This window comes from Saccopteryx leptura, chromosome 2 (genome assembly GCF_036850995.1).
Source record: "Saccopteryx leptura isolate mSacLep1 chromosome 2, mSacLep1_pri_phased_curated, whole genome shotgun sequence".
NCBI lineage: Eukaryota > Metazoa > Chordata > Mammalia > Chiroptera > Emballonuridae > Saccopteryx > Saccopteryx leptura.
In genome coordinates this window covers 102307094-102323064 of record NC_089504.1, presented here as the reverse complement: position 1 = coordinate 102323064, position 15971 = coordinate 102307094, and the positions used below count along the sequence as shown (strand labels likewise).

Genomic DNA, 15971 nt, shown 5'->3' with positions numbered 1-15971 from the left:
CGGCTGACCCTTGCCCTCAGAAGGTCTGTGCCCTACCACAGCAGGCGCAGAGTCTGGCTGAGGCCACTGCTCTGTCCCCGCTCATGTCCTGGCTCCCTCGGTGTCCCACCCCTGCCTGCCTCCTGGGGCGGCCCCCTTGCCTGTTTCCTTGCCCGAGAGCAAGGTGCCCAAGGGAAGAGCTGAGTACTGAGGAACAGGAGGGGCAGCGGGAGCCCCATACAGGAGGTGAATGAATCTTTTATTTGTTTCTGTTTTGTTTTTTTCAGGCTTGGTTTGAGGGTGGCAGCAGAAGGACAGGACAGCCAAGGAGGAAGGACCATGAGAACTCGTGGGGCTGGGGGCGGGGGGAGACATGGGGACAAGGCTTGAGGCAGACAGCAGAAGCAGAGGGGCTCGGCGGGTCACTGCGGGGCCTGCCACCGGGCCCTGAGCACAGACAGCAGTGGCAGCCAGGTCTGTGGAGGCACGAGGGCCGTGCCAGGGCCGGGAGAGCCCGCAGCCTGCAGAGGCTGGTAAGGAGCTCGGGTCTGGGGAAGAGCAGCCGTGGGGTGAGGAGGAGGGGTGAGCCGCCGGGTCTCGCTGATCCAGTCCGCGAAGTAGGTGACGTTGGTGAACACGCTGGGGTAGACGGGGTGCCGGCAGTCCAGGCCCCAGCTGGCCAGCCCTACCAGCACCCAGACATCGAGGAGGTCACAGACGAGGGGGCCCCCGGAATCGCCCTAAGAAAGAAAGGAGAGTTAGTGGGATGACAGAGTCTGAGACACCAAGTGGCCAGGAGGGGCTTGTGAGTCTCCACTGTCCTGGCCATACCAGGGTGACCCTCTGTGAAAGTCCAGGCACCACTGTGGACCCCATGAAGTCACCCTGGTGGGCACTGGAATCACAGTTCAAAGAGCTTCTAATTGACCCTCAGGAAAATCCAGGATCTAAACCCTTCAACACAGGGACCCCACCCTCTGCCTCTGCAGCCAGGGAGGGCCCTGTGGCCCAGGATAAGGCACTGAACAGTGCCAGCCAGAGAAAGCTGCATGGCTGGAACCCAGGAGGGTCAGCGTGTGAGCAGAGCCCAGCCAGCTGAAACCTCCGCAGACCCTGGCTCCTGCCACACCCTGAGCTGCAGCAGCACATTCTCCCCAAGGTTCTCTGCCTTTTTCATTTATTCAGGCCTTTGGTTTGCTCTCAGCTTCTTTAGAAAATGCCCAGGTTGAAGCCTGGTGGAGGAGGCCTGCATTACTAGATGAGTGGGCAGGGGTCCCCAGAAAGCTGCTGGGGGTTACTGGAGTCCTGAGATGCTGTCAGGGAAGAACCACCCAGTTGGAAGTCCCCTCACTTCACTGGCCATAGGGAGAGTCTCAGGAAGTGCAGGAGCGGGAGCCACAGCTACGTGTGGTCGCTCTGCCCCCACCCATCCAGCCTGCACAGGGTGTCCAAGGTGGTCTCCGTGCTCGGAAGCACAGCAGTGGAGAGACAAGGTCTCTCCTTCATCATGCTTTGTAATAACCAATTAGCCACCATGTTCAGATGGGATATGTGGAAACAAGCCATGGAAGAGACTGCAGTGGGGAGGATATCTACTCTGGTGACAGCGTAAGGCTTTTCTGAGCTCAGACTCCAAACAGGAAACAACGTACATCTCTGATACAGAAGCAGAAGGAACAGTGAGTGCAAAGGAGGAAGGAGGAGGCTTGCCACGCGGAGGGGGAGGACAGCAGTGAGGGGAGCAAGGGGACAGAGAGGATGTGGGTCACAGGGCCCTATGGCTGGAGGTTCGGGACTCCCCCAGGGGAGAACTGTATGCAAGGGGTGGCCTGACCTTCTAGGTGAGTCACTCTGGTGTGCAGTGGAGAATGGACAGTGGAGGGACGACCAGTCAGGAGGCAGGCACAGGAGAGAGATGAGAGATTATTGATGGGCAGTGGCCAGGGTGCTGAGGAGCAGTCAGATTTGGGGTAATATTTTGAAGGAGGAGCAAATGGGACCTGTCAAACCGGAGCCTCCTCATCAACCAGACAGAAGGCGCGGAGAGAAGGGAGAGGGCTGAGCACGGAGCCCTGGGGCCTCCTGCATCTCGTGGTGTGTCAGGAGGGGGCCAGGAGCAGAGGGGAGCAGCTGTGGAGGTTGGAGCCCAGGGAGCAGGAGTGAGACCTCCGGATGTGCCGTATGAGAGGAGCACTCAGGCGGGACCGAGGCTGGTGGGGACTCTCATCATGCGGCTTTGTTGGCGTGGCAGGGATACACGGGAGGAGTGGGCCAGACAGACTCGGTGCTGTCAGAGGAGTCTTTCGGGAAGTGAGGCAGAGAAACTGGGCGGTGTCAGGAGAAGACTGCCACTGTGAGTTCGCACTGCCGTCGTGTGTGACGTTGGGAAGGGCTCACAAATATAATGTGAAGACACAAATGATGGTCAACTGGCAACAAATTCCACTGTGGGAGATTTGGAATCTAATCTAAGGCGTTAAAAGTGAAGACAGTGGTTCCCTGGGGTGTGACTGGGAGGAAGGGACATGAGTGTGGCACCCGGGGGGTTGTCCACGTATGTCAGTATGTGAACAGTCATTAAACTACATACTCACTAATTATATGCTTTTTTGAATGTACATTATACTTCAATAAAAAGTTTAAAATGTGCCTCAAAAATAGAAGCTGTCCTTCCAGCAGAAGCTGTCATGGGGGATGGGCCTAGGGAGGGGCTAACCCAGGGGACACTGCTGAGGGGTCGAGCCCAGGAAAGACCTGCAGAGGGAGAGAACAGGAAGTCCCAGGGGTCTCACAAAGGGAGTAGAGGCAGCACGGGCTCTCCCTGGGGAAACTGAAGCCCTGAGCTTGGGCCAGGGAAGAATAGAAAGGGCTTCCTTCACTCACCCGGCAGATGGCCTTTCCTGTCAGGAAGTCCCCGGCACACAGCATCTCCTGGTGCACAGAGTAAGACTTGGCTTTGTTGAGCCTCTGTCCGTATAACATGTTACAGAACTTGTTCTCAATGAGCTGCACCTTGCCCTCCTGGAGCTGGAAAGGTGGGAGTAGGTGTGCTGCAAGGATAAGGAGTCAGTGAGGCGCTGCCGGCCAGCCGAGCGCCAGGCTGCTCTGAACACCACCCTGTCCTGCTCCCCGCTGCCCCTGCCTTGGGGCGTTCTCAGCGCAGCTCCTCCCGTGTCTCACACGTTCACAAACTCATCTCCTTCGCTCCACCTCTCTCATAACAAAAGACCAAACCTCTCCTACTCCACAAAGAAAAACGGCCAATCCCACCATCACATGCCATTCACGGGGGCTTAGCAACCGTTCGCCGACCCACCTACCCTCTCATGACCATCCCATCTACTCTGCATCCCTCTCTCATTGACCTTTCCCATCCTTCCATCTACAAAGTCCTCCAGCCATCTGCCCATCTTCCCTCATGCCCCGTTCATCCACCCATCCTTCCCTCCATCTTTCTGCCCGCCATCCACCCACACTCCATCCATCTTCCCTCCTACTCACCCCTTCTCCCACCTACCCTCCCATCCATCGTCTCATCCAGTTACTCATCTATTTATCTATCTCAGTGGTCATTTAGACAATACTGATACAGAAGAATATTTGGAGGAGAGGGGAAGGTAAGTCAAGTTAATAGAATTATTTTACATCTAATAAGTCGTGTGAAGGAAATAAAACAGGAAGATGTGATAGTAGGGATTGTCCATTTAGCTCACATGACCCAGTATAACTCCTCAGAGGAGGAGCTGAGTTGTAACAGTAATGTAAAAATGAGTCATGCAAAGATTACTGTGGAGAGCGTGTGAGGCAGAGAAGATAGCCAGGTCAAGGCCTTGAGGTGAGGATGACCTTGGCACAGTCAAGGCAGGAAAGGGGCCTGGTGGCTGGGATGCTGAGCCTCAGTGAGGGATGCAGCAGGGATGAGGCAGGGAGTGATGGGTGCCAATGATGAGTAGGGGCTGAGAGCTAAGGTACAGAGTTTGATTTCTTAGAAAAATGGCAAGGCACTTAGGATGCTGAGTGGGGAAGTGGCATGACTCATGTTTTAAAGCAAATGGACAGCTGTTTGGAGACTAGAACAGAAAACACAGGATGGCAGCTGGGAGACTAGTCTGGGGGTCCAGGCAAGAAATGACAATCTATTGACCCAGGGTGACAGCTGTGAAGTGCCTCCAAGATGCCAGGTCTCGTGGCACAGATTGTGATATTAAAACAAGTAAGACGTGGTCTCTGCCCTCAAAAAAGAACCAGCCTCTCTCTCTCTCTCTCTCTCTCTCTCTCTCTCTCTCTCTCTCTGTGTGTGTGTGTGTGTGTGAGAGAGAGAGAGAGAGAGAGAGAGAGAGAATGAATAAATATTTGGGGGCCTTGGGTGAGCGGTGCTCACCAAAGCAAGCATCCCTCAACTGGAACCGCAAGCCCACGTGGGCATCCCCTCACCCTCCTACCCAGACTGCGCTTGAGCTCTTCTACAGCCCCCACCACCTCCACCTACCCACCATCCCCAACACCCCCACCGCCTCCACCTCCACTGAGAAAGCAAACAAAGGGGAGGGGACTCCTGCAGGGTCTGGATACAGGGAGCCAGTCAGAGGGCTCCCATCTCCCGGAAGGCGGGCGCCTTCATTTAAGAGGGCCCGAGCAGTTCCTAAACCGGGAGATGAGGAGGGGCGGAGAGATGGGCGGGAAAAGCTGGAAATTGGGAGGGGTCCCCGGGAGGGGTGGGACGCGGAGGGGGGGGTGGAAAGAAAAGAATAGGAAAAAAAAATATTTGGGGGCCTTGGTTGTCCTGTGATTGGAGGGAGTTCCAGAAACTTGGTCGGCAAGAGCCAGAGATGTGGGCATCTCCCACCCATGAAGACATGGTCTGTCCAAAGTGCCTGTGGCACCTCTACTGAGAAACACCATACCAAATATGGTCCTATAAATAATTACAAATATATATTATTTTCCCCTTAACTTTACACCATGAGCATTTCCCCAAACCACTAACACTCTTTTCCTTAATTAACACTGATTCATGAGTCTTTGCATACATTTCTCCTTTCAATCTAAAAAATAACACAAACATTTCCCTCTGTTACTCAGTTTACCTCATGAGCCTGTGAAATAGACTATTTATCAAAATGAGGTTCAGAGAGATTTTTTTTTTCAGAGAGATTTGATTCTTTTTTTCAGATAGGTGCTTAAGTTTTTATCATTCTAACTTAATCATGCAAGCTCAAAAGTCAGAAGCCATAAATAAGTTTTTATCCCAATTTTTCCATGCACCTTCTCTGGCAATGGGAAATTGGGGTGTTTGGCAGTAGCCTGGAATGGGTCAAGCCTCTAGCATGACTTTAGATCTCAGATCCATGGCTGATTCAAACCTTGGAATCAAGAACCTTAAAGACTCCAAAACCCCCAATTTTTTTATTCCAAAAGTCAAAGATTCCCAGACCTTCAGAGCTGAGATGGGAAACTCTAATGCTTTAGAATTACACGCTTTTCAGAATTAGAACTAGAATGGTCCAGTCCTCTGGAAATGAGGCACAGAGGGCCGGGGCCCAAGGCCTCTTTGTGTGAGGGCCCTTCATCTGAGCTGTTCCCCCTTCTTCTTGCCCTCTCCTTCCCCTTGTAGCTCCCCTCCCACCTCCCCGCCCTCATCCGCCCGCCTCTCCCACACCCCTCACTGTCCTCGTTGAGCATCCCCCAGCCGGTTATCCAGCAAGATGAGTGACTGGGAAGCTGCATTCCAGTGGTTGGGAGACAGGCAGGACTAATGTAGGAGGTGAAGTTCACGGGCAGGTCCAGCTGCAACATGGCTATGTCACTCCCGAAGGGGTGGAACTTCTCAAAGTCTGGGTGTGTGACAATCCGGCTCACAGACATCTTCTGGGTGTGCTGGGTGTGCTGGTACAGCTGGGTGTTTCCCAACAGAACCTGGTAGTCCTCCGGGGCATGGGATTTGCTGGAGGAGGAAGCACCCACTGTCACCATCATCCCTGAGTTGTGTGGGCCAGCTCTCAGTCCCTGCATCCTTGTCTAACTGCCCACACCCCTGTAGAGCCTTCTGTCTCATATGATGAGCAGGGGCAGCTTTTGTCTCCACTTTCTGACTGTCAGGAGCCCTGCTTTCTTGAGGCCGATTGATAGTCTACTCACAACCTCAGAACACACAGCTTTCCCATCACACTCTAGAACTGAAGGCACAGAGTCTTCTCATGCTAGAAGGGTCCTGGGAGGGCCAGCACATCAGGGCATTCTGATGGTACACAGAGGAGCTCTGGCTCAATCCTAGCTCTAACCTGACCCTTCCCAAGGCTCCCTGTGACCGAACTCCTGGCCTCAACACTTTTGCTGCCCCTCCTTTCTTTAAACACCTTCCTGCCCAAGGGCTGTTTGTTCACTTGCCTATAATCACTCACAAAAGATGTGTTAAATGTGCAAATGAGTGCAGGAGACACAACCTCACCTTGTTCCTTAAACACATGTGATAAAACTTCCCACAATTCTGACTTTGTTCACACGGCTCCTCCACCTGGGAAGCCCTTTCTTATGCTTCCCAGACCCAAGCCCTTCTTCTCGGCAACCCCCTCCTGCTCCATACCAACTGGGGCACAGCCCTCCTTCTCCCGTGAGTCGGTCCTTCTCCTGACCTTCTTCTCTCTTCCGCAGGGTAGGCCCTTCTCACCCCATGTTGGGCTTTCTTTCCTGACAGACTGGAGGCATGGGGAGGTAGGATCTTGCCATCTCCTGTGCCACAGAGGGGCTCATGTGGAGTGTGGCACAGAAAAGGTGTCAATAGGACTCTGGGCTCTCAAGGCCGATTGGTACTCGAGCTCCAACTCTCTGACCTAGGCTGTGATGCCTCTGCTTCCGTGGGCCCCTTCCTTGTCTGTTCAGAAGCTGGGCACTGAGCCAGGCCCAGAAGGGATGGAGGAGTTAAAACTCCCGAGTGGCCATGTCACTCTCTAAGATCAGGGAACTCCACCTCTAACCCACACAGCCTGGGACCACAGCTCTAAGAGGCATGCAGTTTTGTGGAAGTGATGAAAATTGCCCAGCTGTTGGCTGTCCTTACAGCCCCAGGTCCCTACCTAGAGTCTGAAACTCAGGAATAAGAGGACACTGAGAAGAAGCTGTCGTCTGAGGCAGCGAAAGCCAGTCCACAGTGTATGGCAGCTTGGATGGACACTGCCAATTTCTTGGGAGACAGCACAGGAGCGAAGGATAAAGGATGAAGAGGATCTGGGCAGGTGAGTGGGGAAGACCTTCCTTGTCAAAGGCAGGAGTGACACATGTTAGAAAGCCACAGGCTGTTGCAGAGCAAAGCCCAGTGAGCTGGCACGGGACACTCCTCACCCCCTTTTCCTTCCTCCCTTGCATCCCTACCCCCTCCCCACACACACACAGCCAGCCCATCTGCTGGAGACCCAGGAAGGAGGACTCACTTGAGAAAGCAGTGGGCAGTGGAAACCAGCCAATGGGAGTCGATGAGGACAGCTCCGCAGAGGTGCCTGTTTTGGTACAGCAGGCTGGCCTGCCATGGCCACTGGCCGGCCACCACGTTCTGGCCACCATAGATCTTCCCCATCACTTTGGGTTTCCCACATGCTGTAAAGACACCCCCCCCCCCCGGCCTACCATAGTGAAACTGGTAGTATCCCAATGGACTTTGTCCACTTCACAGATGAGAAAAGTAAGGCTAAGGGTCAAGTGGTCAAGCCCAAATCACAAGACTTCTCAGACTCTGCCTTCACTGGCTGCTGCCAAGGGCAGGACAGCAGAGCAAAGCTGAACAAGTCCTGTAGGGAGGCTGGGAAACCAAGAATGGCCACAGTAATATCTTCTAGGAGACAGACATCCTTGAGCAGGCCTGCCAAGGGCTGGGCACATCATAGACCTTAGTTCTCTCAATAGCACCTGCTACACTTACTCAGAAGATGTAAAGGTCTCAGAGGGCACCAATACGCCTTTCTCAAGATCATGGTTTTTCCATGTCTGTGCTCCTCCACCTCACCCCAATATCTCAGGCAGAGAGGTCCATAGGCATGAGTCCAGTGCGGTGTGATTCAGGGAAATTTGTTCCCCTTCTATGACTCAAGATTCTCCATTTCTAAAAGAAGAGTGGGTAGCACCATCAGAACTCCTAAATTTATAAAGAAAATACTGAGGGACAAAGAGGAAGACATTGACAATAATGTAGAAATTCTAGGGGACTTTGACACCCCATTGACATCAATGGATAGATCACTCAGACAAAAAATCAACAATGAAACAGCAGCCTTAAATAGCACATTAAACCAAAGGCTTTAATTTACATTTTTGGAACATTTCACACCAAAGCAGCAGAATATATACATACTTTTCAAGCACACATGAGATATTTTACAGGCTAGACCACATATTAGGAAACAAAATAAATCTCAATAAATATAAGAAGACTGAAATCATATCAAACATTTTCTGCACCTACAATGATATAAAACTAGAAATCAATTGCAAGAAGAAAATTGAAAAACACACAAACACATAAAGGGTAAATAATATACTACCAAATAATGACTAGATTAACAACAAGATCAAAAAAGAAATAAAAAAAATATCTTGAGACAAGTCAAAGTAAAAATACAACGACCCCAAATCTATGAGACACAGTGAAAGCAGTTCTAAAAGGTAAATTCATATAGCATTACAGGCTTTTCTCAAGGAACAAGAAAAATATCAAATAATCTAATCTTACCCTTAAAGGAACTAGAATAAAACAACAAACAAAGCCCAATGTGAGTAGATGGAAGAACATAATAATGGTCAGAGTGAAAATAAACAAAATAGAGTTACAAAAAAAAAAAGAAAACATCAATGAAACCAAGAGCTAGTACTCTGAAAACATAAACAAAATTGACACAACCTTAAAATACACTCATCAAGTGAAAATGGATTGCATCAGTTATCTGGAAGACAAGTAGAAAAAAGCACCCAATCAGAGCAGAAAAAAATTTTTTTAATGAAGATAGTTTGACGCCCTGGTCGGTTGGCTCAGTGGTAGAGCGTCGGCCTGGCGTGCAGGAGTCCCAGGTTCGATTCCCGGCCAGGGCACACAGGAGAAGCGCCCATCTGCTTCTCCACCCCCTCCCCTTCTTCTCTGTCTCTCTCTTCTCCTCCGGCAGCTGAGGCTCCATTGGAGCAAAAAGATGGCCGGGGCGCTGGGGATGGCTCCTTGGCCTCTGCCCCGGGCGCTAGAGTGGCTCTGGTCGCGACAGAGCGATGCCTCGGAGGGGCAGAGCATCGCCCCCTGGTGGGCGTGCCAGGTGGATCCCGGTCGGCCACAAGTGGGAGTCTGTCTGACTGTCTCCCTGTTTCCAGCTTCAGAAAATTAAAAAAAAAAAAAAAAGATAGTTTGAAAGATCTTTGGGACAACAGGAAGCCTAACAATATCTGCACCATAAGGGTACCAGAAGCAGAAGAGAGAGAGCGAGGGATCAAAAACTCTTGAAAATATAATGACCAAAAATTTCCCTCACATTTAAAGGAAAAGAACACACAAGTCCAGGACTCACAGAGAATGACAAACAAGATAATCCAAAGAGACTCACACCAAGATACATCATAATTAAAATGGCAAAGGTTAAAGACAAAGAAAGAATCTTAACAGCCACAAGAGGAAAAAATGTTAGCTACCTACAAGAGAGCCCCCATAAGTCTGTCAGATGATTTCTCAGCAGAAACACTTCAGACAAGAAGGGATTAGCATGAAATATTCAAAGTGATAAAAGCCAAGGACCTGCCTGACCAGGTGGTGGTACAGTGGACAGAGCGTCTGACTGGGATGCGGAGGGCCCAGGTTCGAAACCCCGAGGTTGCCAGCTTGAGCGCGGGCTCAACTGGTTTGAGCAAAGCTCACCAGCTTGTGCCCAAGGCCCCTGGTTTAAGCAAGGGGTCATTCAGTCTGCTGTAGCCCCCTGTCAAGGAACATATGAGAAAGTAATCAATGAACTAAGCTGCCACAACAAAGAATTGATGCTTCTCATCTCTCTCTTTTCCTGTCTGTTCATCTCTCTGTTCCTCTCTGTCCCTGTCACAAAGAAAAAAACAAAAACAAAACCAAGGACCTACAACCAAGGCTACTTTACTCAGCAAAAATATTATTTAAAACTGAAGGAGAAATATAAAGAGTTTCCCAGCTAAAGAAGTTTGGAATTTCTTACCACTAAACCAGTATTACAAGAAATGTTAAAGGGCCTATTTGAAGAAAAAAGAGAAATAAAAAACAAAAATAGAAACAAAGAAAACAAAGAATAAACAGAGGAACATAGTAAAAAGAATAAAATGGCAATAAATATATACGTATAAAAAATTACTTTAAATGTAAATAGCTTAAATGATCCAATAAAAAGAAATAGGGTAGTTGAAAGGATAAGGAAACAAGCCCCATAAATATACTGTCTACAAGAGACCCACCTCAGAATGAAAGATACACACAGACTAAAAGTAAAGGGATGGAAAAAGATGACACAACAGATAGATCTTCCAGACAGAAAATCAATAAGGCAACAGTGGCCTTAATTGATGCACTAGATCAAAAGGATTTAATTGGTATCATCAGAGCATTTCACCACAAGTAGCATAATATACATTATTTTCAAGTGAACATATAACATTTTCTAAGATAGGCCACATGATAGGAAATGAAACACACCTCAGTAAATTAAAGATGACTGAAATAGTATCAAGCATCTTCTATGACCATAATGGTATAAAACTAGAAATCAATCACACATACACAAAAAAATCCAACCAGAAAAACACACAAAGACATGGAGGCCATATAACATGTTATTAAACAACAAATGGGTTAACAATGAAATCAAGAAGGAAGTAAAAAATTACCTGGAAACAAATAAAAATGAACACACAACAACCTATAATCTATAGGACACAGCAAAAGCAGTCCTAAAAGGGAAATTCATAGCATTAAGGCCTATCTCAAGAAACAAGAAAAATCTCAAATAAACAATCTAACTTTACACTTTAAAAAACTTGAAAAACAACAACATACAAAGCCCAAAGTGAGTAGAAGGAAGGAAATAATAAAGATTGAAACAAAAATAAATGAAATAGTTATGCTATTATGTTAAGTAAAATAAACCAGTACCATATGATGTCATTCATATGTGGAATCTAATGAACAAAATGAACTAACAAACACAATAGAGATGAACTCAGAGATAGAGAGCAGGCTGACAGCTGTCAGGGATATGAGCTGCTGAGTGAAGAGGCTTTAGGGCAGGGATCCCCAAACTTTTTACACAGGGGGCCAGTTCACTGTCCCTCAGACCGTTGGAGGGCCAGACTATAAAAAAAACTATGAACAAATCCCTATGCACACTGCACATATCTTATTTTAAAGGAAAAAAACAAAATAGGAACAAATACAATATTTAAAATAAAGAACAAGTAAATTTAAATCAACAAACTGACTAGTATTTCAATGGGAACTATGCTCCTCTCACTGACCACCAATGAAAGAGGTGCCCCTTCCGGAAGTGCGGCGGGGGTAGGATAAATTGCCTCAGGGGGCCACATGTGGCCCGCGGGCCATAGTTTGGGGACCCCTGCTCTAGGGATTCAGCAAAAAAGAAAAGAAAAAGGGAAAGACTCATGGACACAGACAATAGTGTGGTGGTTGCCCCAGGGAGAGGAGGTGGAAAAGGATAGAGGAGAAGAGATAAATGGTGATGAATGAAGATTTGATTTGGGAGGGTTAACACACTATACCACGTACAGAAGATGCATTGTGGAATTGTACACCTGATGCCTGTATAATTTTGTTAACCAGTGTCACCCTAATAAATTCGATTTAAAAATAAAAATCTTAAAAAGCAATACAAAAGATGAAACCAAGAGCTGGTTCTTTGAAAAGATAAACAATATTGACAAACCTTTAACCAGACTCATCAAGAAAAAGAGAGGAACCATTAAATAAAATTAGAAATGAAAAAAGAAAAGTATCAATTGATACCAAGGAAATACAAAGAATTGAAAGAAAATATTTCAAACAATGATGTGCCAACAAATTGGACAATCTGGATAAAATGGATACATTCCCAGCAACATACAATCAGGAACTAAATCAGGAAGAATTAGAGAATCTCCCAACAAAGTCCTGGACTGGATAGCTTTACAGGTAAATTTGATCAAACCTTCAAGAAGAACTAACACCTATCATTCTGAAACTATTCTAAAGATATTCAAGGGGAGGGAATACTACCAAGCTCTTTTTACAAGGCCAACATTATCCTAATTCCAAAACCAGATAAAGACACTAAAAAGAAGGAATATTATAAGCCAATATCCATGATGAACATGGATGCTAAAATCTTCAGCAAAATATTAGCAAACCAGATCCAACCATATATTAAAAAATCATACACCATGACTAAGTGAGATTTTTTCCAGGGATGCATGGTTGGTACAATATCTGCAAATCAATAAATATAATACACCAGATAAACAATATGAAGGATAAAAACCACATGATCCTATTAATAGATGCAGAAATCCAGCGCCATTTATGATAAAAACTCGCAGCAAAGTGAGAATACAGGGAACATATCTCAATGTAACAATGACCACAGATAACAAACCCATAGCTAACATCATACTCAATGGGCAAAAATTAAGTATTTCCATTAAGATCAGGAACATGACAGGGTTATCCACTTTCACCACTCTTATTCAACATAGTACTGAAAGTTCTAGCCAAAGAAATCAGACAAGAGCCTGACCAGGCAGTGAGTGGCACAGTGGATAGAGTGTGGGACTGGGACATGGAGGACCCAGGTTCAAGACCCTGAGGTTGCCAGCTTGAGCACAGGTTCATCTGGTTTGAGCAAAGCTCAGCAGCTTGGGCCTAAGGTCACTGGCTTGAGCAAGGGGTCACTCAGTCTGCTATAGCCTCCTGGTCAAGGCACGTATGAGAAAGCAATCAATGAGCAACTAAAGTGCCGCAACGAAGAACTGATGCTTCTCATCTCTCTCCCTTCCTGTCTGTCTGTCCCTGTCTATCCCTCTCTCTGTCTCTGTCACACACACACACACACACACACACACACAATGGGCACAGGATATGAATAGATCTTTCTCCAAAGAGGACATGCGATGGCCAATTGACATATGAAAAGAGGCTCACTGTCACTAATTATCAGACAAATGCAAATTAAAACCACAATGTGATATCACCTCACACATGACAGAATGACTATCATTAGTAAATCAACAAACAACAAATGTGGAGGATGTGGCAAAAAGGAGACCCTCCTTCATTGTTGGTGGGATTGCAAACTGGTTCAGCCACTGTGGAAAACAATGTGGGGCCCTTCAAAAAATTAAAAATAGTTCTACTTTATGGTTTAGGAATTTCACTTCTGGGTATTTATCAAAAAAGAAAATCCGAAACTCAAATTTGAAAAGTTATATACATCTCTGAAGCATTATTTACATTACCCAAGATACGGAAACAACCTAAGTGCCCATCAATAGATAATTGGATAAAGAAGTGGTGGTACAGATGGACGATGGAATATGACTCAGCCATGAGAAGGAATGAAATCTTACCATTTGTGACAACATGGGTGGATCTACAGGGTATTATGCCTAGTGAAATTAGTCAGACAGAGAGAAACAAACACTATATGATTTCACTCTATGTGGTCTGAAAAACAAAATAAATGAACAAACCAAACAGAAAGAAACTCATAGAAACTGATGGTTGCCAGATGAGATGGGGTTTGGGGGGCCTGGCTGAAAAATGTGAAGGGATGAAGAAGTACAAATTGGTAGTCACAAAGTAGTCACGAGAATATAAAGTGCAGCATAGGGAACATAGTCAATATGTATGATGCCAGGAGGGTACTAGACTTATTGAGAAATTACTTCATAAATCATGTAAATGTCTAAACACTGGGCTGTACAACTGAAGTTAATATAAAATAATATATTGAATGTCAACTGTAGTCTAAAAATAAAAACACAAAAGAGGGGTGGACTATAGTCCTGGTTACAGGACCCAGGTGAGAAGGATGGGCTCAGGGATGTGGCCAGGCCCTCTGAGAGGTGAGCCTTGTCCCGGGCCTGTGCTTGGGCCTCTGAGGGGACTGAACGCCCTGGGCTCGACTCAGGCCCCGGATTCCAGTCCTGGCCCTCCTCCACCCAGCGCCGGTTCCACGGCCCACACCCAGGTCCTGGGCCAGTCCGCCCCACCCCCCGAGGCCCACCTCTGTGAGGGGTCTCTGGGCTGCCCAGTGTAGGGGAGAGTGAAGGGGAATGAGATTCAGGGGGCGGGGGGCCGGGAGCTGCCTGCAGTCTCTCACACTCACACCTCACAACGCCTCCCACGCACCTGAGACTCCGGGGGCCAACCGCTGACCAGCGGGCGTGGGGGCACCGCTCTGGGCTGTCCCGCCTGGAGCCCAGGCTGGGGTGGCCGAGGATGGGGACCGTTGCAGCTCCAGGGCGGCCAAGGGCAGTAGCAGCAGTAGCCAGAGCAGGGACGCTGGCCGGCCTCGGCCGGGGCGGGTCCACTCTTCCACATCCATGGCCTCGACCACTGACCTCAGCCTGACCCCGACCTGACCCTGACCACTTCAGCCCAGCCCCGACCCGGGCCCCCACCCAACCCCGGGTCTTCCCAAACCCCACTTCCCTGCAGGAGACTGAGCCACCCTGACCTGGCCTAGAGCCAGCTCTGATCCCGGCCTTGATTCCTCTGGTAACGGGCTCTTGACCCCAATCATGCCTGGCCTTCGACCAAAAGGTTGTATGGCCAGAACTACGATGCAGTCAGTGCGCCTACGAATTAATGAGAAAAACAGTGGGGTATGTATGAAAAAAACGGGAAAGGATATGAAAAGGCAATTCATGGAAGAAGAAATTAAATAGACTCATTATCAGAAAAATATGGTCGATCTAATTAGTTATCTAGAAAATGAAAATTAGATTGTCCTTTTCACTCACCAAGTTTTAAACATTTTCTGATATTGATAAAAAAAAAAAAAAAAAACCCAATCAGTGATTTCTCCACGGAGTGAGGGGAGTATCCAAATTTCAAAGACATGTTACCTATTATCTACTACAGGATGTAATGTACTGGATTTGTTAAGGGAAGATCCTATCATTTTACCTTCATTTCCTTATGTGTTTGTTTGCATAGTTGGACTGACGACAGAAAAATTATTTCATTCACCACTGAGTCTAGAGGTAAGAGAGTAATCAAAGTAGCACTGCATACAGATATACACTAAAATTTTAATAACAGCCACTACTCTTATCAATGAAAATAGAAATCAAGGGTACCACAGCCTTCTGACCCGTGGTGGCACAATGGACAAAACATCTACCTCAGTGTTTCCCAACGTGGGGCCCACGCCCCACAGGGGGGCAATTCGATAGTCAAGGGGGGCAATTTGAAAATGGGCTTGACATGACTTTAACTCTTTCGCCCCGGGCCATTTAAATGCAAAGCTAGATATCGATGCCAAATTTAACAAAAAATGCAATTCTTAAATAATTGTGGTAATAATTATTAAGTATAATTTCATTTGATGAGACCAAAATATCAACTGGGTGACTGGCGTCGTCAAGTAAACTTCGTCCTGGGTTCACCGCGGAGCGTGCCGTCTGCCGCGGGGAACCCCGGACGGTTTAAAAACTCGCTAAACAACGCAGTTATTCTCACCTAATTGGCCCGTCGCAACTTCTGTAGTGTTTCACATCATTCAGTTGGTGTTAATTTGAAATAAGTGTCAGTCAAAACTGTTGTAAAAGCTCATTGATTTAATAAATATACATATATATATTGTATAGATATAATTGGTAAGTATTTGATTTTATTTTTATCAATATTAAACTCTTTATTAAGTACTTCTTGCATCGGGGCTAGAAAGCACTAATATTTTATAAATATTATTGGGGCTATAATAGTGCATGCATGACAATTTTAATTTTAGAAGCATAAC

The 15971-nt window shown here is 47.2% G+C and overlaps 1 protein-coding gene across 1 annotated transcript; it reads right to left on the bottom strand.

Annotated features, from left to right (window-relative positions):
- Nucleotides 1–401: 401 nt before the first annotated feature.
- On the bottom strand, nucleotides 402–14552 carry LOC136391473 (putative serine protease 47). The gene is made up of 5 exons (XM_066363161.1): nucleotides 14357–14552; nucleotides 7407–7569; nucleotides 5646–5923; nucleotides 2863–3029; nucleotides 402–719 (listed from the first exon to the last, which is right to left on the bottom strand). The coding sequence occupies exons 1-5, from the start codon at nucleotides 14550–14552 to the stop codon at nucleotides 402–404; spliced, it is 1122 nt and encodes a 373-aa protein (XP_066219258.1).
- Between the last annotated feature and the right edge of the window lie 1419 nt (nucleotides 14553–15971).

Excerpts from the sequence above, each read along its gene's own strand:
- LOC136391473 (XM_066363161.1), bottom strand. The coding sequence starts at position 14,552 with ATGGATGTGGAAGAGTGGACCCGCCCCGGCCGAGGCCGGCCAGCGTCC. Across the intron at positions 5,924-7,406 it reads ACTGCCCACTGCTTTCTCAA|CAAATCCCATGCCCCGGAGG; the intron begins GTGAGTCCTCCT and ends TTCCTCCTCCAG. Across the intron at positions 720-2,862 it reads CAGGAAAGGCCATCTGCCGG|GGCGATTCCGGGGGCCCCCT; the intron begins GTGAGTGAAGGA and ends TTTCTTTCTTAG.